We start from the raw sequence: 20095 nt of genomic DNA on the forward strand, positions 1-20095 counted from the left end.
TTGTTTAGATTCTAATTTGAACAGATCAACTATTTTAAAAAGTTGGGAAAATTTGAATACTAGATATTAGATAATATGAAGGAATCATTCTTTTATTTTTGGTGTGATAAAGGTATTATGGTTTTGTCAAAAGAAAAGAGTCCTTATATCTTAGAGATACAAACTCAAGTGTATAAGACTGAAATGATGTACCGTATGGGAGTTGCTTTAAAACAATTCATTTGATGGGTAGGAGCGGAGAGAAGGGATATAGACATAACAATATTGGCTATATATTGACCATTGCTGAAACCGATGGTGGGCACATGAAGGTTCGTTATACTGTCCACGTTAATGTATGTCTGAAAAAAAGTGAAGGAAAAACTAAAATTTTTAACTGGTTAAATATTAATCTACAAAGCCAGGTGACTTCTAAGTAATCTTTTTTTGTGTGTGTGTGTGTTTGTATGTGTGCACAAAAGTCATCCTCAAAGATACCAACAAAGCTCAGATTGAGCTGCTGTTACTCTTTCTCCAGGCTTCTAGAGGGCAAAATTGGTACTAACCAAACCAAACCAGTTTGCCTGTCGAGTTGATTCCAACTCATGGTGACCCACATGTGTCAGAGTTGAACTGTCCTCTAATTGGGTTCTCAGTGTCTGAATCTTTGGAAGTAGGTTGCCAGGCCTTTCTTCTGAGGTGCCTCTGGGTAAATTTGAACCTCTAACCTTTTTGTTAGCAGCTGAACGCGCTATTAGCACCATCACTACTGGGTGGGGTTTATAAGGAAAGAGGCAGCTCTCTGCTTGTGATACAAAGGTACTTTCTACCAAGGTGGGACAGCCTTCTGAAGCAGTGAGGTCCCCCTCCTGAGGGTATTCTTGAGGCAATTCACATTAGTTGGGTAGCAATGAGGCAATAATGATCAGTCATGTCCATTCCATCTGTGAGGGTCCAAGGTTGGTTGCCCACTAGCAATCGCTGCTTAAGGGAAGAGAGAACAGACTCATTTTGGGATCCTGCTCAGGTAGAATCTGAAGTTGTCTCTTCCTAACCTACATGATCACAACAGACATGCAGACCTCCTAAGATGTTTGCTGTTGAGATGCCTTTGAGAGCACGACCTGGCCTCTCTAATCCTTTTTGTAAGGTCATGGAAGAGATTGCTTCCCAGGAGAAAAACATTACAGCTCTTGAAAAAGCCATCCTTGACCAAGAAGGGCCTGCCAAGGTGGCTCATACACGCCTAGAGACCAGGACGCGCCGGCCTAATGTGGAGCTGTGTCGGGACACTGCACAGTACAGGCTGATCAAGGAGGTTCAGGAGATCAGCCACAATGTTGCGAGGTAGGTACATTAGTCTCCTAGGGCTTCAGGAACAAAGTACCACAAAGTGGGTGCCTTAAAACAACAGAAATGTATTGCCTCACAGTTCTGGAGGCTGGAAGTCCAAAGCAGTGTGTTGGCTGGTCCACGCACCCTCTGAATTCTCTAGACGAAGATCCTTTCTTATCTCTCTCCCAGCTCCCGGTAGCCCCAGGCATCCTTCCTCTGTGTCTCTTCTCTTTTTTTATAAGGACGCCCCTCAGATTGGCTTAGGACACACCCTACTCTAGTATGACCTCATATTAACTAATAAGGTCTGTAAATACCCCATTTCCAGATAAGGTCATGTTCACAGATACTGGGGATTAAGACTTCAACATATCTTTTTTTTTTTAATTTTACTTTAAAGTGAAAGTTTACAATTCAAGTCAGTTTCTCACACAAAAACTTAGACACACATTGTTGTGTGACCCTAACTGCTCTCGCTGTGATGTGACAGCACACTTGTCCTCTCCACCCTGTATTTCCCGTGTCCATTCAACCAGCTCCTGTTCCCTTCTGCCCTCCCATCTCTCTCGGGCTCATAAATTGCCTTGTGTCTTTGGTGTTCTTCAATCTCTTTTGCTCCAGTGGGTTGGGACCAATTGATGCCTCTTAGATGACCACTTGCTAGCTTTTAAGACCCCAGACGCCACTCACCAAAGTGGAATGCAGAACATTTTCTTAATAAACTTTGTTATGCCAGTTGACCTAGATGTCCCCGGAAACCATGGTCCCCAGACCCCCACCCCAGCTACACTGTCCATCATAGTGTTTGCTTGTGTTCAGGAACCTTCTTAGCTTTTGGTTTAGTCCATTTGTGCTGACTTCCTCTGCATTGTGTTGTCCTTCCCTTCACCTAAAATAACTCTTGTCTACTATCTAATTAGCGAATACCCCTTTCCCTCCCTCCCTCCCCACCCTCGTAACCGTCAAAGAATATTTGCTTCTGTTCAGCGAATCTTTTGTGGAGTCACAATTCAATCCATAACAGTAGGCTAGCCACTGGGGTTTGGTTTATACCCGGATTATAAACAGGGGCAGATAGTGACGGTAGTGACGCTGGCTGGGCATGAGTACATTTGCATCTATAATGTTTGAGTGGTTCCTTTTTAAATGGGTCATCCATCTCTACTAACTCCAGCCAGTTGTTGCCACATAGGAATTTGGTCCCGGTGTTTTAATTTTTCTAAAGAAGTCCTAAATCCAGATGTTTAGGGCAAACCTGCAGTTTTTAAATGCTGGCCATTCATGGGGGTTGTCCGTCTCGTGAATCTGGCCTGTGACTGCCATTTTGAAATCTTTGTCTTAAGGAGGAGAGAGGGGAGAGGACATACCACTTTGGGTTCTGCACTGAATAAGTAGATAGACTGAGATGCAGAGGGCTAAGTTGTTCTCTAATGTCCTTCTCCTTCTCCTAGACTAAAGGAGACATTAGCCCAAGCTCAGGTGGTGCTGAAAGGGCTGAATCGCCGCCAGCTCGCCCTGCAGGAGGAGATCCAGGTCAAGGAGAACACCATCTACATCGATGAGGTCCTCTGCATGCAGATGAGAAAGTCCATCCCGCTGAGGGATGGGGAAGAGCAACGGGGCTGGGCTGGGGGCCTCCACCCAGATGCGGTCTGCTAATAGTAGGGAGAGTTCAGATTCTCATTAAACCACATCATAAAGTGGTGCCACAGACTCTCATTCCAGCCTACAGTCAGCCCACCACAACCTCTTTCTTGGCTGTGATTCCAAGCCTGCTCTGGGGCTGAGATTTGGACACAAGGTTCTGTTCTGCTGTCGCTGGTGGTGTGGTGGTTGTTTAACAGCTAAATTCTGTGTATCAGCACAGGCCACTCATATCACAGGACTTGGGGCTTTGGGGGAGGAGTTCAGGACATTTTAGTTCAGACTGGTTTCAGTTCAGTAGTTGGGCTGGACCCCTACCCAGACTGTGAACCATCTCACTCATGAGATGGGATGAAAGCATTGCTTTCGGTTCTCAAACTTCTTTTCCCTCGAGGTCAACGCATTCAAGTTGTACAAAGCACAGATGGAAGAGGAGCAGCCCTGGATCAGGGGTCCCCTCAGACCTTGCCAGACAGCTGTAGTGTCGTTCTGGCCTTACTTTCTCCTGTGTGAAATGGAGAGGGCAGGATAGGCCAACATGCCATCCAGCGCTTAGCCATTCATTATGACGGTAGGGGCTGATGCGAGCCAGATGGCTGTTGTCTGCGGTTGTGAGGTTGCAGAATGGGGACAGCTGTGTTTCTCAGGTTGGAGGAGGGCTCGGAAGGGCATCAGTCAATGGGCTTTAGTGTCAGCTGTGGGGTGGGTAGCTGTGGCAGGAGTTACCAGTGACATTCTAGAAAGGCTGGAGCAGTCAATACTGACATAGCTGGCCTGGACTGGAGGCGCAGTTTATGTGCAGTGTGTATCCGGATCTCGGCAACTGTAGCTTCAGAATTCTAGCTTGGGAAAGGGGAAGGCAGAGGTTCCTGGGCTCCCTAGACAAGCTTTAGCGCCACCACGTGGTAAGGAGATTTGGATTTTGTTTTCTTTCCTGAACGTAAGCCCACTCAGAGTCAGAATTTGGTGTTTCCAGACCAATTAGTAATCATTTGGGAGTATTAAAAATAAAACAAAATTCAAGCAACAGTAAAGGAAAAAAAAAAAAAAAAAAAAACTCCCATTCCTGCCACAGATTCAAATTAGTGGTTAAGAGGGTGGGCTCTGGAGTCAGACATACCTGAGTTCAAGTTCTCCAATGGTACCTACCTCATAGGGTGACGGGGGGGATGGAATGAGATAACCTGTGTAAAAGCCTTCATATAGAGCTTTTGATCTAGTATTTTCTTCAGCTGTTCCTACCACAGGTGATCAGCCTGTGCACTAGAACCCAGCTTTGGCTCTGGTTCATGCTGGCCTCCACATAAGCATATTTTTTTGTTCACTCATGTCCAGCTCTGTTTCTTTCATGATCAGCTCTTCTGTGGCTTATGTAGGTACGCCAGGCCTCAGGTCATCCCAAATAATCAACTAGTGGATAATAACAAGGACCTGTCCCGTGAATTTTCTCATCAAATCCTCAGACACATACACACACACAAAACGAAACTCCATCTGTAAATGAGATACTGGCCTTGAGATCAAACAGACCAAGGTTCAAATCCTGGTTCTGCCACTTACTAGCTGTGTGACCTTGGGCAAGTTACTCAGCCTCTCTGTGCTGCTGTTACCTTATCTCAGTCACCTTGTCCACACACCCTTTGTAACCCACACTGCCCTTTTCTGGTGTAGATTTCTTCCTCTAGGCAAGTGTCCATATATCCCAGGGGCACATCTCTAAGGAACAGATTTCTGCATATCAAGCCTGGAGGTTATTGCCAAATAATCTAAGACTAAATTTTCTGAAGGTTGTTGTCAATTTCCAAATATCTATTCCCTAAAATGCCTGGACCAGAATCTTACCAAGATGCCGCCTCAGCCGCTGTACAATATATGAAGTTCAAATTCCAGCTCTGTTACCGGTAGCTGTGTGCCTTTGGGCACTGAGCCTCTTTGATCTTTTTCCTGGCCTGTCTTCAGATGTGGATGCCTCCGCCTTGAGGTTGTTTGTGAAGATAAAGCGAGATGTTGTAGGTAAAGCACCTAGCACAGTGCCTGATGTAATAGATACCCAGTAGATGGCAGCTAGTTTTTTGTTTTAATGAGGAGTTTCTATTATTCTGAAAAAAAAAATCACCTATGAACTAAGAGAAAATATTTCTAGTTGTTGTCGAGTCACGGTGACCCCGTGTGTGCAGAGTAGAACTATGCTCCATAGGGTGTTCAACGGCTGACCTTTGGGAAGGAGATCACCAGGCCTTTGCTCCGAGGTGCCTCTGGGGGGACTCAAACTTTCAACCTTTCAGTTAGCAGCTGAGCACCTTAACCTTCTGCACCACCCGGGGACTCCCAATGGCTGTTTACATACACCTTTTCAGGAGCACAGTTGCTACATAGGGTCGCTATGAGTCGGAATGGACTTGATGGCAGTGGGTTTGGCTTTTTTTTTTTTTGGTTTCAGGAGCACAGGTTTACAGGAGCCAGGGTCGCCTAGTAAGAAGATGCTCTGAGTGGCTTTGGGTTTTTAGCTCTGTGGCTGAGCGAGGGTGTCAAAAAGCAAAACCAAATGACAGAAAAAAAAAAATCACCTGTGGAGAGTTGGTAAAGACCGCACTTTAAAATCACCTGGGGCCTTGGCAGCACCCGTAGCCCTAGCCTTTGCTGGGCAGTTCATGTTGGCGTGGAACTGGCAAAAAAGGAGAAAGAAAAGCAAAAGGGGTAAAGGAGGGTAGAAATGCCCCAAGTGTAGTCCTAGTCAGATCAGATTTTAAAGTCCAAAGTGCGCTAGCTTTCTTCCTCTGCAGAGTGCTTCTTACATCATTGGGTAAGCGATGACAAAATAGTTCAGCTCTGAATCGATCAGCTTTCGGTACTTCCTGTAAATTTCCCGCAGCGTCCTGTCCTCCTCATTCGTCTCATATCTGTTTGTATAAATTCTCACCTGTGCCAAGAGAGAAGAACACACACACACAGTGATTACATCATTCAGGCATTGAAAACAATCCAAATGATTTACAAGTGCAATTTTTGGTGAAATCAGAAAAGGCCCAGACAAAATAGCAAGGAAGAATTCTCAAAATTTCCTTCCATGCAGTCATTAGTTGTCACTGGATAAAAAATTAGTTTTTGTTGGACATTTCATGAAATGACTGCCTTAAGGTGTCTTTTCCTCTCTGAGTCCCAACATAGAAGCACCATGCCTGGATGCCTGCTGTCCTGAGGGCCCGCGCACAGGGCTCAGATGCCCTTGCTCTATCCCTGTGGAAGCGGCCCTGGGGCTGTCTTACCTTGAGTGTGCGCAGGGAACACTGCCTCTCTTCCTGACTCTTCAGGATCCGCTCCACAAACTTAACATTGAGGAAAGCCCAGATTTTGAAGTAAAATAGCTTCCTGCAGGATAAGATGAGGAGGTGCAGCTCTTCATCGAGTGACTCATGGTTGTTGTTGAACTCAAAAGTTAATTTCTGGAAGACCACCAAAGGGGAAGATGTTTGTGGACAGAGATGGTGGAACTGGCTGGGTCATCCCATACCATTCCCGTGACCCGGCTTTGGGCCTAATAGCCGTGGTGGTTCTGGAGCTTTAGGTAAGGAATATGGGTCATATATTTCTCAGAGAAAGAGATTTGAGAACGAATGTGATCTCCATCAAGTTTGCACAACTTGGAGTTTGGAGACAGTGTACTCGGAGTCCAGAGACCAGGGTGCCAGTCCTAGCCCTGCGTGGAAGGATAATAATGACGTCTGCCCTGCCCGCCTCAGGCTAGGTGAGTATCCAGTGAACTGTTAGTACTTTGTTGTCCATCACTGTTGGTAGTGGTGTTTATGTCTATTAACACCAATTATCACAACTTTCTGTGAGGTCCTTAAAAAGCCAGTTACTGTCGAGCAGCCAGGCCTTTCTTCTGAGGCACCTCTGGGTGGGTTTGAACTGCCAACCTTTTTGTTAGTACCCAAGCACACACTGTTTGTGTGACCCAAGGAGACCTGTATGGTCCTTAAGAGGAACAAAATTATCCTGATTTGATATGATAAGTAGGAAAGTTGCCGGATTAGGAGACAGCCCAGAACCTCTGAGCTCTTTAGTGACCTAAGTCCAATCTGGCTTTTTATTTGGTTTGGTTCTCCCCATTCTACATTTCCTATGACCCAGTGTTATGGATTGAATTGTGTGCCTCCAAAATATGTATTGAAGTCCTGGCCACCCATAACAAGAGAAGAGATTGAAGAGGAAATAAAAAGACTCCCAACCAAAAAAACACCCTGGCCCAGACAGCATCACTGGAGAATTCTACCAAACATTCAGAGAAAAGATCACACCAGTACTACTAAACTATTTCAGAGCATAGAAAAGGAAGGAATACTCCTGAATTCATTCTATGAAGCCAGCATAACCCTGAAAGACTCCACAAAAAAAGAAATTACAGACCAATATCGCTCATGAATATAGATTTAAAAATTCTCAACAAAATTCTAGCCAATGGAATTCAGCACCATATCAAAAAATAACACACCAAGACCAAGTGGGATTCATACTGGACATGCAAGGATGGTTCATCATTAGAAAATCAATCAACATAATTCACATAAATAGAACAAAAGAAAAGAATCACATTATCATCTCAGTTGAAGCAGAAAAGCCATTTGATAAAGTCCAACACCCATTCCTGATAGAAATTCTCCACGAAACAGGAATAGAAGGGAAATTCCTCAACATAATGAGGGGCATCTATACAAAACCAACAGCCAACATCTTCTCAGCAGAGAGGCTGAAAGCATTCCTCCTGACCACGAGAACAAGAATAGGATGCCCTTTATCACCACTGCTTCTTAACATTGTGCTGAAGTCCTAGGTAGGGCAATAAGGCAAGAAAAAGAAATAAACGGCATCCAAATTGGGAAAGAAGTAAAACTATCCCTATTTACAGATGATATGATACTATATGTATAAAACCCCAAAGATTCAACAAGAAAACTACTGGAATGCAAAGACTTGGCAGTGTGGCAGAATGCAAGAAAAACATAAAAAATCAGTTGGATTGCTATCCACCAACAAATAGAATTCCAAAAAGGAAATCAGGAAAACAATGCCATTTATAATAGACCCTAAAAAGATATAATACTTAGGAATAAATCTAACCAGGGACATAAAAGACCTACAGAAAGAAAACTACAAAACATTACTGTAAGAAACCAAAAGACACCTACATAAATGGAAAAACATGCCATGCTCACAGGTAGACTCAACATTGTGAAAATGTCAGTTCTACCCAAAGCAATCTACAGAGAGAATGCAATCCCAATCCAAATACCAACAGCATTCTTTAACCAGATGGAAAAACTGATCACCAACTTTATGTGGAAAGGAAAGAGGCCCTGGATAAGCAAAGCATTATTGAAGAAAAAGAGCAAAGTAGGAGGTCTGACAATACCTCATCCCAGAACCTACTATACAGTCATTACAGTCAAAACAGTACAATGACAGACACATAGACCAATGGAACACAATCGAGAACCCACCTATGGTCAGCTGATCTTTGACAAAGGACCAAAGTCCATTAAATGGGGAAAAGACAGTCTTTTTAACAAATGTTGCTAGCAAAACTAGATGTCTATCTGCAAAAAAATGAAACAGGACCCATACCTCACAGCACACACAAAAACTCACCAGAAATGGATTAAAGACCTAAATATAAGACTAAAATGATAAAGATCACGGAAGGAAAAATAGGGACAATGCTAGGGGCCCTAATACATGGCATAAATACAATATGAACCATAACTAACAATGCACAAACATCAGAAGATAAACTAGGTAATCGGGAGCTCCTAAAAATTAAACACTTATGCTCATCAAAAGACTTCACCAAAACAGTAAAAACAGAACCTACCGACTGGGAAAAAAATTTTGGCTACAACATATCCAACAAGGGTCTAATGTCTAAAATCTATAAAATACTTCAACACCTCAACAACAAAAAGACAAATAATCCAATTAAAAAATGTGCAAAGGATATGAATAGACACTCCACCAGAGAAGACATCCAGGTGGCTAACAGACACATGAGAAAATGTTCACAATCATTAGCCATTAGAGAAATGCAAATCAAAACTACATTGAGATACCATCTCAGCCCGACATTACTAGCACTAATCAATAAAACAGAAAATAACAAGTGCTGGAAAGGTTACGGGGAGATGGGAACTCTTATGCAGTGCTGGTGGGAATGTAAAATGGCACAACCACTGTGGAAAACAATATGGTGCCTCCTTAAAAAGCTAGAAATAGAAATACCATATATATAAAAAAGAAAAAGAAATACCATATGATCCAGCAATACCACCTGTAGAAATATATTCTAGAGAAATAAGAACGGTCACATGAATAGACAGATGCACACCCATGTTCACAGCAGCAAAAAGATGTAAATGACCTAAGTGCCCATCAAAAGATGAATGGATAGACTACACACGATGGAATACTACTTAATGAGAAAGAACAAAGATGAATCTGCGAAATATCTCACAACATGGATGAATCTGGAGGGCGTTATACTGAGTGAAATAAGTCAATCACAAAAGGACAAGTAGCGTAGGAGACCACTGTTATAAAAACTCAAGAAGAGGTTTACACACAGAAAAAAACAGTCTGTTACGAAAGGGGAGGGTTGGGGAGGGGAAGTCACTAACTAGATAGTAGACAAGTGTTAACTTTAGTGAAGAGAAAGACAACACACAATATAGGGGAAGTCAGCACAACTTGACCAAGGCAAAGTCATAGAAGCTTCATAGGCACATCCAGATACCCTGTGGGACTGAGTTTCCGGAGCTGAGTGCTGGGGAGCATGGTCAAGGGGGTCATCTAGGTCAACCGGTGTAACAAAGTTCATAAAGAAAATGTTCTACATTCAACTTTGGCGAGTAGCATCTAGGGTCTTAAAAACTTGTGAGCCGCCATCTGAGATACAAGTACTGGTCCCATTCCCATCTGGAGAAAAGGAGAATGAAGAAAACCAAAGACACAAGGAAAATATTAGTCCAAAGGACTAATGGGCCAAAAGTACCACAGCCTTCACCAGCCTGAGCCCAGAAGAACTATATGATGCCCGGCTACAACCACCATCTTCTCTGACAGGGATCACAATAGACAGTCCCGGACAGGGTGGGAGAAAAATGTAGAACAGAATTCAAATTCACAGAAAAAGAAAAAAAAAGACCAGACTTATTGGTGTGACAGAGTCTAGAAGAACCCCCGAGACTATGGACCCTGGATATCCTTTTAACTCAGAACTGAAGTCACTCTTGAAGTTCACTTTTCAGCCAGTGATTAAACAAGTCTATAAAACAAACAATAACACATGTGAAGAATGTGCTTCTTAGTTTATTCGTGTGTATGAGACCAAAAGTACAACACCTGCCCAAAAGCAATGGCAAGAAGGCAGAAAGGGACAAGAAAAATGGACAGATGAAACAGGGAATTGGAGTGTGGAGGGGGAGAGTGTTGACACATCACGGGATTACAACCAGTTTCACAAAACAATTTGTGTATAAATTGTTGAATGAAAAACTAGTTTGCTCTGTAGAGTTTCATCTAAAGTGCGCGCGCGCACACACACACACACACACAAACTACAATGAGATACCACAATTTCACCCCGACATTACTTTCACTAATAATAAAAAAAAAAAAAACAGAAAATAACAAATGTCAGAGAGGTTGCAGGAAGATTTGAACTCTTATGCATTGCTTGTGGGAATGTAAATTGGTACAACCAACGTGGAAAACTATATGGCCTCCTTCTCCTTAAAAAGGTAGAAATACCATACGATTCATGAGTGGCACCTGAGGTCTTAAAAGCTAGCGAATGGCCATCTAAGATAAATCAATTGGTCCCAACCCACCAGGAGCAAAGGAGAATGAAGAACACCAAAGACACAAGGAAAATATTAGCCCAAGAGACAAAAGGGGCCACATAAACCAGACTCCATCAGCCAGACACCAGAAGAGCTGGATGGTGCCTGGCTACCACCAAAGATCGCTCCTGAAAGGGAACACAACAGAGAGTCCCCAGCTGAGAAGGAGAAAAGTGGGGTGCAGAACTCAAATTCTACTAGAAAGACCAGACTTAATGGTCTGACTGAGACTGGAGGAACGCCAGAAGACATGGCCCGTGGACTCTGTGTTAACCCAGAACTAAAACCATTCCTGAAGCCAACTCTTCAGACAAAGAATAGACTGCACTATAAGACATAAAATGATACTCATGAAGAGTGTGTTTCTTAATTCAAGTAGTTACACTAGACTAAATGGGCAGCTCCTGTCCGGAGGCGAGATGAGAAGGCAGAAAGGGACAGGAGCTAGTTGAATGGACACAGGGCGGAAAGGAGGAATGAGCGGTCACATTATAGGGATAGCAACCAGGGTCACATAACAATGTGTGTATAAATTTTTATATGAGAAACTAACTTGAGCTGTGAACTTTCACCTAAAGCACAATTAAAAAAAAAAAATATATATATATACAGTCCAGCAAGCCCATTCCTAGGAATATATCCTAGAGAAACAAGAGCTGTCACACAAATAGACAAATGCACACCCATGTTCACTGCAGCATTATTCACAATAGTAAAAAATGGAAACAAGCTAAGGGCCCATCAAAAGATGAATGGATAAACAAATTGTGGTATATATGCACAATGGAATACTACTTAACAATAAAAAACAATGGCGAAGTATCTCACCTCCTGGATGAATCTGAAGGGCATTATGCTGATTGAAATAAGTCAATCACAAAAGGACAAATACTGTATGAGACCACTATTATAAAAACTCAAGAAAAGGTTTACATGCAGAAAGAAACAATCTTTGATGGTTATGAGGGAGGGGAGGGCTAGGGAGTGGAAATCGCTAACTAGATTGTAGACAAATGTCAACTTTGGTGAAGGGGAAGACAACAGACAGTATAGTGGAAGTCAGCACAACTTGACCAAGGCAAAGTCATAGAAGGTTCCTAGGCACACACCTTGAGGGACTGAGTTTTGGGGGCTGAGGGCTGAGGACCATAGCCTTGGGGGATATCTAGGTTAATTGGCATAACGTAGTTCATAAAGAAAATGTTCTACACCCTACTTTGGTTTGTAGCATCTCGGGTCTTAAAAGCTTGGGAGCGGTCAGTAAGATACTAGCTCAAAGGCCTAATGGGCCACATGAACCACAGCCTCCACTAGCCTAAGCCCGGAAGAACTAGATGGTACCCGGCTACCACTAATAACCAATCGGACAGAGATTGCAATAATAAAAGCCAAATCAAACCCACTGATGTTGAGTTGATTCCAACTCATAGCGACCCCATAGGACAGAGTAGAACTGCCCCATAGGGTTTCCAAGGAGTGCCTGGTGGATTTGAACTGCCAACCTTTTGGTTACTCTTAACCACTATGCCCCCAGGGTTTCCGAGATCACAATAGAGGGAGCAAAATGTAGGACAAAATTCAAATACACACACACACACACACAAAGTCTAGACTTGCTGGTCTGACAGAGACTGGAGAAGTACTTGAGACTGTGGCCCTTAGACACCCTGATAACTCAGAACTGAAGTCCATCTTTCAGCCAAAGATTAGACGGGCCTATGAAACAAACATATAAGGAACATGCTTCTTAGATTAATCAAGTATGTGAGATCAAATGGACAATGCCTGCCCAAATGCAAAGACAAGAAGGCAGGAAGGGACAGGAAGCCTGGCCAAATGGACGCGGAGAACCCGGGGTGTAAAAGGGTAGAGGGTTGACATTTTGTGGGGATTGCAAGCAATGTGAAAACAATTTGTGGATTAAGTTTTGAATGAGAAACTAATTCGCATTCTAAACTTTCACCTAAAACACAATAAAATAATAATAATAAAAAAAACTCTGCTCATATGCTGTTATTTAATGGGCTTAAGCATCACAAAGATTGTGAGGATGGTGCAGGACCGGGCAGCGTTTCGTTCTGTTGGACACAGGGTTGCTATGAGTCGGAATCAACTCAACAGCACCTAACCACAGCAACAATCATGTGATTGAATCGGTTTGGCCTTGAGTAGAGCAGATTACCTTCCATAATGCAATGTAATATAATGTAATCCACCATTTAGGTCTTGCCAGTGGGTCCTAAACTTAATCACTTCCGAGTTATAAAAAGAGCAGAATAGACTTAGACACACACACGGGAAGACAGATGCCATGTGAGAATTGCCAAGCAACTAAGGAATTCCCTGGGGTTCCAGCAAGGAAAGAATCAACCTGACTGAGGCCCTAACTTGGACATTTAGCCTCCAGAACTGTGATTTCTGTTCATGAAAGCCGCCCACTTGTGGTATTTGCGTTGCAGCAGCACTAGGAAACTAGGACACCAGGTGCAGCTGTACCCAGACAGGCTCCTGCTTAAAGCCGACCACAGGAACTTCATTGTCTCCTGCTTCTTGCTGTGACCCAGAGGAAAGGTGGGAAGAGGGTGCCAACCTATTCCTCACCCACAGGGGCACCTTCTTGCTCAGGTCTCGCAGCTCAGAGTCAGGGAAAAGGGGCTTTTCTTGGTTGACAGCCAACCAGAAAATTCCTTATGTTCTATGTGTAGGAAATGAGCAGCAGCTTTTGTAGTCTGCTATGGTCTTAGGGGAAACCCTGGTGGCACAGTGGTTAAGTGCTACAGCTGCTAACCAAAGGGTCGGCAGTTCAAGTCCACCAGGTGCTCCTTGGAAACTCTATGGGGCAGCTCTACTCTGTCCTATAGGGTTGCTATGAGTCAGAATTGACTTGACGGCAATGGGTTTGGTTTTTTTGGGTTTATGGTCTTAGGAGGTAGGGAAAGGTTTAGTCTGGTAACATTTATCAGAACCTAAATTTGAGTACAGAGTCCTTGGGTGTTACAAATGCTAAAGAGGCTAACCAAAATATTGGAGGTTCAAATCCACCTAGTGATGCCTGGCGATCTACTTCTGAAAAATTAGCCATTGAAAACCCTATGGAGCATAGCTCTACTTTGATACACATAGGGTTGCCATGAGTCAGAATGAACTCAACAGCAACCGGTTCTGAATTTGAGCACAAAAAGGAATGTGTGTTTATATAAGCCCAGCCAAGGGGAGGTAACAGTGGACTTTTTTTTCTGGGGAAGCAAGGAACCTGAGTGGCGGACACTTCTTGCAACCTCCCTTCCCCTCACTTCATACCCACCTGCAGGGTGTGCCGGAATGTGGGCAGGAGATCCATCAGGGTGGGCCTCATGGACCAGTCTGGGTCGCTGAAGTAGCAGCTTCTCAGACTGATGCTCCTGACCGGGATCTCCTGCAAGAGGATCCGGGCCAAGCGCTCGTACTTCATGACTCGCTCAAAGAAGAAGTTTATCTTCAATTTGGTAGCATGCTTGGTCAGCTTGGCCCAGGACATGCCCCAAATGACCTGCCCATGGGGGTCATGGATGTGGCATTTGATGTTTATGGTCCAGAGGGTGCTGGCATTGTTCTCACACAAGTTCTCGAGCAGCTCGTCAGAGATACAATTGTAGTTGAGGGTCAAGATCTCCAGGTTGCGGAATATGGCCATGGTCTTGTTGAACTGGGGGCTGCTGTAGACAGCGAGGTGATGACTAAAGAAGTCCTCGATGTTGAGCTCTGAGGCCAAACTCTCGTTCCTTAAGTAGCTCAGGGAGTTTAGTACATGGCAGCCTTGTTCCACCGTCATCCTGGCCCCTTTCAGGTTGAGATAATCCAGGTGTTTGCCCATCTTCTTTAAGAAGAAGCTCAAGCTCTTGACGAAGAAGCTCCTGACGCTGTTTCTCCAGACTGCGCGGTCCAGTTCCAGGTGCTGGATGGACAGAGATTTCAGGCGGCTGTTACTCTTGCCCAGACAGGAGAGGAGGCCTCGCATGGTGACCTGGAATTTTTTGGTCAAGACAGCATTGTAAGGATTGAGGAATTTGATCTCCAGGTGTTCCAGATAACGGCCAAATTTCTTAACATACCAAAGGGCTGACTCAAATTCGGATGCATGCACCCTAGAAGGTCTCCCGCTGAATGTGATGGTCCTGTATCGCCAGAGGTCTGCTGAATACATCATCTGGTTCCACTTTCTGCAGACCAGGGCCGCCCTGGACCGGTCCCTGTCTCCCAGCCACCAGAAGACACGACGAAGACACACATCGGGCAGAGTGGCCCAGCAGCTCTGGTCTTGGGGCTGGATCAGTTCTCTTTCTTCATCCATCGAGGAACCGGCTGTGCAGTGCAGCTGTGTGGGAGGCAGGGCTTCCAAAAATGAGGAAAGAAAAGCAATCACTTGTTTTCTGTGGGGAGTAAAAAGGAAAAGCCATTACCTGTCAAACAGAAATTAAGTTCAGTTGAACAAATATCCACGATTGTCCTCTGTGTGGGAGGCACTGTGCCAGGTGCAGGTTCAATAACAAATCCACAGTACAATCCACACCTTCAAGGATTTCACAGTCTATCAGGGGAAACAGACCAGCATTCAATTACAAAATGGTAAGAGAAGTGAAAAAGTACCGGCATATTCATGGTTCAGGGGTAGCACAAGCAGAGGGCGATTGATTCTGTCTGGGTAAGGAGAAAGTCCACCCCCTGCCTGTGTTTCTATTACTGTGGTGGCTTGTGTGTTGCTATGATGTGGAAGCCATGCCACCGGTATTTCAAATACCAGCAGGGTGATCCATGGTGGACAGGTTTCTGTGGAGCTTCCAGACTAAGACAGACTAGGAAGAAAGGCCTGGTGACCTACTTCTGAAAATTAGCCAATGAAAACCTTACAGGTCATAACAGAACATTGTGCGACTTGCTTTCTTTGGATGTGTCATCAGGAGGGATCAAGTGCTAGAGGAGGACATCATGTTTGGTGAAGTAGAGGGTCAATGAAGGTGTGGGAGTACCTTCGTGAGATGGATTGGCACAGTAGCCACAACCATGGACTCAAACATGCTAGTGATCATGAGAATGCTAGACTGGCCAATTTGGTCTGTTGTACATAAGGTCGCCATGAGTCAACTCAATGGCATGCATCTATCTGTCTGTCTATCTGTCTGTCTGTCTATCTGTCTATCTATCTAATCTCCCTACCTCCCTACCTATCTACCTACCTACCTACCTATCATCTATCTATCTATCTATCTATCTATCTATCTATCTATCTATCTATCTATCTATCTATCTATCTATCTATCTATCTATCTATCTATCATCTCTCTCTAATCTCTCTATCATCTATCTATCTGTCTGTCTGTCTGTCTGTCTATCTATCCAAGGAGGAAGTAGAGAGAGCTGCTCAGAGGAGTGACATCTGGGCTGGATTTTGATGGGTGAATAGGATTTGCAAGGCAGACCAGGTTGACCTAGTGGTGGTAGTGGAGAAACTGAACATTCCAGGTAGGTCACAGAACTGTGAACTTACATGTTCATATTCAGGGAACTAAAAATTGTTCATCTGGAGCTTAACTTGTAAGTGGAGGGACTGATGGGACTGGAGCTGGAGAAGTGGGCAGGTGCTGGTCAAGAGGGCCCTGAATCATTTGATGACAACATCCTAGAGGCCAGTGATTCCAACAGTCCCCTCACTTGAGAACTTGGAATTTTGACTTGGCCTGTCCCCTTGCCTGGATGAGGATCACTGTATATATTGAGATCCATGGCTGATGGTTGTGTTTATATTTAAAAGATAGCAGAACAAGGGTGAAGAACCACAGCTGAGGTCATGGGGAACCATGGAAGTTCAGAGGGTTGTATGTCTGGAAGCCATCTGGTCAGCCTTGAGGATATTCTGGAGGAGTAGAGGACAAGTGGTCAAGAGCACAGTCCAGGTTCTAACAGCTGGGACTTGGGTGGTGTTGTAGCGGGAATGGAGGGGAGAGGATAGGTTTGTGAGTTCTTTAGAGGACACAGTTTGGTAACTGGCTGAATGTAGAACTGGGAAGGACTGAAAGGGTTCTGACTCAAGCTCGGATTCCAGGGGATACCACCAGTCAGGCTAGGGAGTCCCAGGAGAGAGGTGAGCTAAGGCCTGCCTGATACAGTGAGTCATTGGTCCAACTTTTCATAGGCATCTGTTGAAATTCTCGTGACTTTTTGCTTTCAGTGTTTCCTGAGAACTCTCCTACTTTTCTTTGACTCTCCAAAACCTCCCATTCTTCAAGGTTCAAGCCCTGCCATCCATGAAGTTTTATTGGCTACTTTACCAAGTGGCTAAGATTATTGATCATGGCTCATAAAAATTCAAGACTGGAAGAGACCTGAGAATTCATTTCTTTACAAATGGAAACTGAGGCCCAGACAGATGGGTGGACTTGCCCATGGTCACACAGCAAGTTACTTAGAACCCAGGCTTTCTGACTCTCTCTAGGGTACTTTTTTTTTTTTTTTTTAACCCTCACTTTTTGGGTTTTGGGTGCAGATGGGGGCAAATTATTCATACTTCTTAATTCAAGATGGAACCTCTTTGGTTTTATTTATTCGTTTATTCCCTTTTATCCCTGTGCCCCACTCCATGGCCCCCACCACAGGCAACTATTTAAATGTGTTTGATGTGCATCTTTTTGTTTGTATGTGCTTGCCAAACGTGTTTGTAAGGTTCATTCATGTTGCTCTGGGTACATATCGCCCATTACTTCTATGGGCTGAATAGCACCCATGTGAGTATCCCCCACCTTTTTCCTCTCCACTGTCCCTGGGATGGACACCCAGACCTCCTTCAGCTTCTGCTCCCACCAGGTGACAATGAGCACCCTCAAACGTGCTCTTGTGTGGGGCTTTCTTTGGGATCTTCTCCAGCACCTTTGTCCTCATTACCCCATCACTCTCCTTCATTGCCCTGAACAAGTTGGCCCCTGCTGGCGCTCCCATTTCCAGACCCAGACTTCCATACAGAATTTCATAGCAGCCCATCCCCCCCACGACATGGAGCTGCAAGGGGTTCCCCATCTGCCTGCCCGATCTCCCTCTCCTCCAGCCAGTGTCCACCCCTTCAGATAATGTGTGTCCATGCCGCCTTCTCCCATGGGCCCACAAACTCCCTGAGGCTAAGGAAAGTTCATTCTTCTTTTCAGTAGGTGCTTCAACATTTAATAAGTGAATAAGTATAGTTGTTTCTGGGATCACATGTAAACTCCCTGGGGCTAAGGGTTCTACCCAGTGGTCAGCACAGAACAGGGCACTTACAAGGAGCCAAGGAAATGCTAAACCACTGCAAAAGCTAAAGCAAACCCCTTGCCCTAGCAAAGTCACAGGTCAGATGGATTATCACTCTAAGCCATAGGGTGGGGTTGGAAGAACACCTTTGGTGGGCTGGGGAAGTAGTTGCCAGTAGCCCTAAAGTCGTGTAATTCTTGGGATGCCCCAGACCTTCTCACCAGTAAGAGGCAGTGTAGTTTGGAGGGTTGAGTCCTGGCTCTGTCAACTACTAGTTGTATGACATTAGCCCAGTTATTTAATTACTTTGTACCTCGGTCTCCCCTTTTCTAAAATAGGGGTGATAACAATACCTTTCTCCTAGTGTTAGGAGGATTAAATAAGCTGATATATGGAAAGTACCAGAACAATGCCTGGCACATAGTGAATGCTATATGAGTGCTTGCTGCCAAAGGCCGTCTGCAACGTTCCTGTAAAGAAGGTATTAAAACAAACAAACAAACAGAAAAACCCTAAACCCGTTGCCTTCAAGTCGATTCGACTCATAGCGACCCTATAGGGCAGAACAGAACTACTCCATAGGGTTTCCAAGGAGCAGCTGGTGGATTTGAACTGCCAGCCGTAGCTCTTAACCACTGCGCCATCAGAGCTCCAGGAAGGTATGGACGCACCCGTTTTACAAATGGGGAAACCGAGATGTTGGAAGGTTAAGTTTTCCAATGAGATTTCATAGTAAACGTGGGAAGGGATTCGAACCCACGTTTAGGGAGACTAAGGACTCCCTAACCTAGGCTCGGTCCACCATATCACATAGCGGTCAACAAAGGAAGGAAACCTAGGGACGTCTCATCAACTAGGGGGAAGAGGAGGTGGGTGGCCTTGAAGCCGGCGCAGCCAAAGAGCTTCCAAGAGACTCGCGAGAAGGGCAGCGCCCCCTTCCCGTGCGGGCCTCGGGGTTCCCCGTGGCCGCCCCCGGCCTGCGCCCGCCCTGAGCCGGTGTCCCAGCTGCCCGCGCTCGCTTGTTACCCGCTGGCTGCGCCCCGCTCGGCCTGCGCCGGGCTTGGGCTGCAGGGACGGCGAGCGCCTGCCTGCTCCGTCCGCGCCGCTGCTGCTCGGACGCCAACTCCGCTTGCGCCTGGGGTCTGCGCCCTGCACTACCCAGAACTGCGGAGGCTAAATGCCTGGCACCTGGCCGCCTTTGTGACGCGCTGCCACCTGCGGGGCTCTGCTAACGCCTGCCGGTAGCAGGGGCCCAAGCCCGGAGTTGCCGGATCAGCTGATCGTGTGTGTGGATGGCAAGACTGGCCACGCTCAGCCTGTCCAGGAAGGCGCCCGGGGCCGGGGGCTGGGAGGAGGGCGCTCGGTCCTCTCGTGGGGTGACCCCGGGTGAGGATGGGCACGCCCCTTGCCGTTTTCAGCTCGTGCAAAGAAGAGGTTCTGTCCTGAACCTGGGGCTCAGGCCCGCACGGTCTGCAGCCTTTCCCGCCCTGTTCTTTCTGCCCCTCCTCCCCCCTCTCCCCCAGCCCCGGTACGAGCCTGTGCGCCTCTCCTTCAGCAGCTGCCACCGCTCTGCCCAGGGTTCCACTCTCCTCCGTAGACAAGGCCCCCAAAGGCAAGCCTTAAGAAAACCTGACTTAGCCCAACATGACAAAGCTTGAGAGCTGTCCAGCCTTTCCAGTCTTGGGAGGGTGGGGTACACCTAGCCCAGCCATCCTTCTCAGCCCTTCTCTCTCCTGGCAGTGACTGGTACCTTAACACATCTCCCCAAAGCCCAGGCAGAAAGGCTGGGGGGTACTGCTTGCAAATAGGTAGGGTGCAACTCTAGGCTTCTCGCAGCAGCTCCCCTTGCCAGAGGCCTTCAAGGGCACCACTTCGGGCCTTACCTGCCCTTGTCCACAGCCCCAAACTTATTTCTCTCCCTCAATTTCTTCTTTTCTGCTGCTTCCCAATTCCTGTGCGCTGCCATCCTGGCTGCTGCCAGCACTTGCTCC

General features: G+C 45.6%; 2 protein-coding genes across 9 annotated transcripts in view; one reads left to right on the forward strand and one right to left on the reverse strand.

Annotated features, from left to right (window-relative positions):
- Nucleotides 1–5060, forward strand: part of TEKT1 (tektin 1) — a 24574-nt gene extending 19514 nt beyond the window's left edge. For all 4 annotated transcript variants that reach the window (XM_064271619.1, XM_023556325.2, XM_064271620.1 and 1 more), the window contains 2 exons: nt 1130–1326; nt 2766–5060. In XM_064271619.1, the coding sequence (XP_064127689.1) occupies nt 1130–1326; nt 2766–2973 (405 nt within the window). In that variant the 3' untranslated portion in view covers nt 2974–5060. The remainder of the gene's footprint in view (nt 1–1129; nt 1327–2765) is intronic.
- FBXO39 (F-box protein 39) lies at nt 4801–20091 on the reverse strand. Of its 5 annotated transcripts, none has more exons than XM_023556319.2 (4): nt 19988–20091; nt 14155–15259; nt 6225–6401; nt 4801–5878 (listed from the first exon to the last, which is right to left on the reverse strand). In XM_023556319.2, exons 1-4 carry the CDS (start codon nt 20068–20070, stop codon nt 5750–5752), a joined length of 1494 nt encoding a protein of 497 aa, XP_023412087.1. In that variant the 5' UTR covers nt 20071–20091; the 3' UTR covers nt 4801–5749. The 5 variants fall into 5 exon arrangements, 4 of the variants coding, with proteins under 4 accessions (XP_023412087.1, XP_023412089.1, XP_023412090.1 ...); XM_023556321.2 differs by lacking the exon at nt 19988–20091 and adding an exon at nt 15290–19099 and having other exon boundaries at nt 14155–15204; XR_002787418.2 differs by having other exon boundaries at nt 5766–5878; nt 6225–6327.
- Nucleotides 20092–20095: the final 4 nt, after the last annotated feature.

The sequence above is a fragment of the Loxodonta africana genome, chromosome 18 (genome assembly GCF_030014295.1).
Source record: "Loxodonta africana isolate mLoxAfr1 chromosome 18, mLoxAfr1.hap2, whole genome shotgun sequence".
NCBI lineage: Eukaryota > Metazoa > Chordata > Mammalia > Proboscidea > Elephantidae > Loxodonta > Loxodonta africana.

Coding starts and splice junctions, on each gene's coding strand:
- FBXO39 (XM_023556319.2), bottom strand. CDS start 20,070: ATGGCAGCGCACAGGAATTGGGAAGCAGCAGAAAAGAAGAAATTGAGG. Junction 6,402..14,154: donor CATTCCGGCACACCCTGCAG/GTGGGTATGAAG, acceptor GTGGTCTTCCAG/AAATTAACTTTTGAGTTCAA. Junction 5,879..6,224: donor GTTCCCTGCGCACACTCAAG/GTAAGACAGCCC, acceptor CTCTTGGCACAG/GTGAGAATTTATACAAACAG.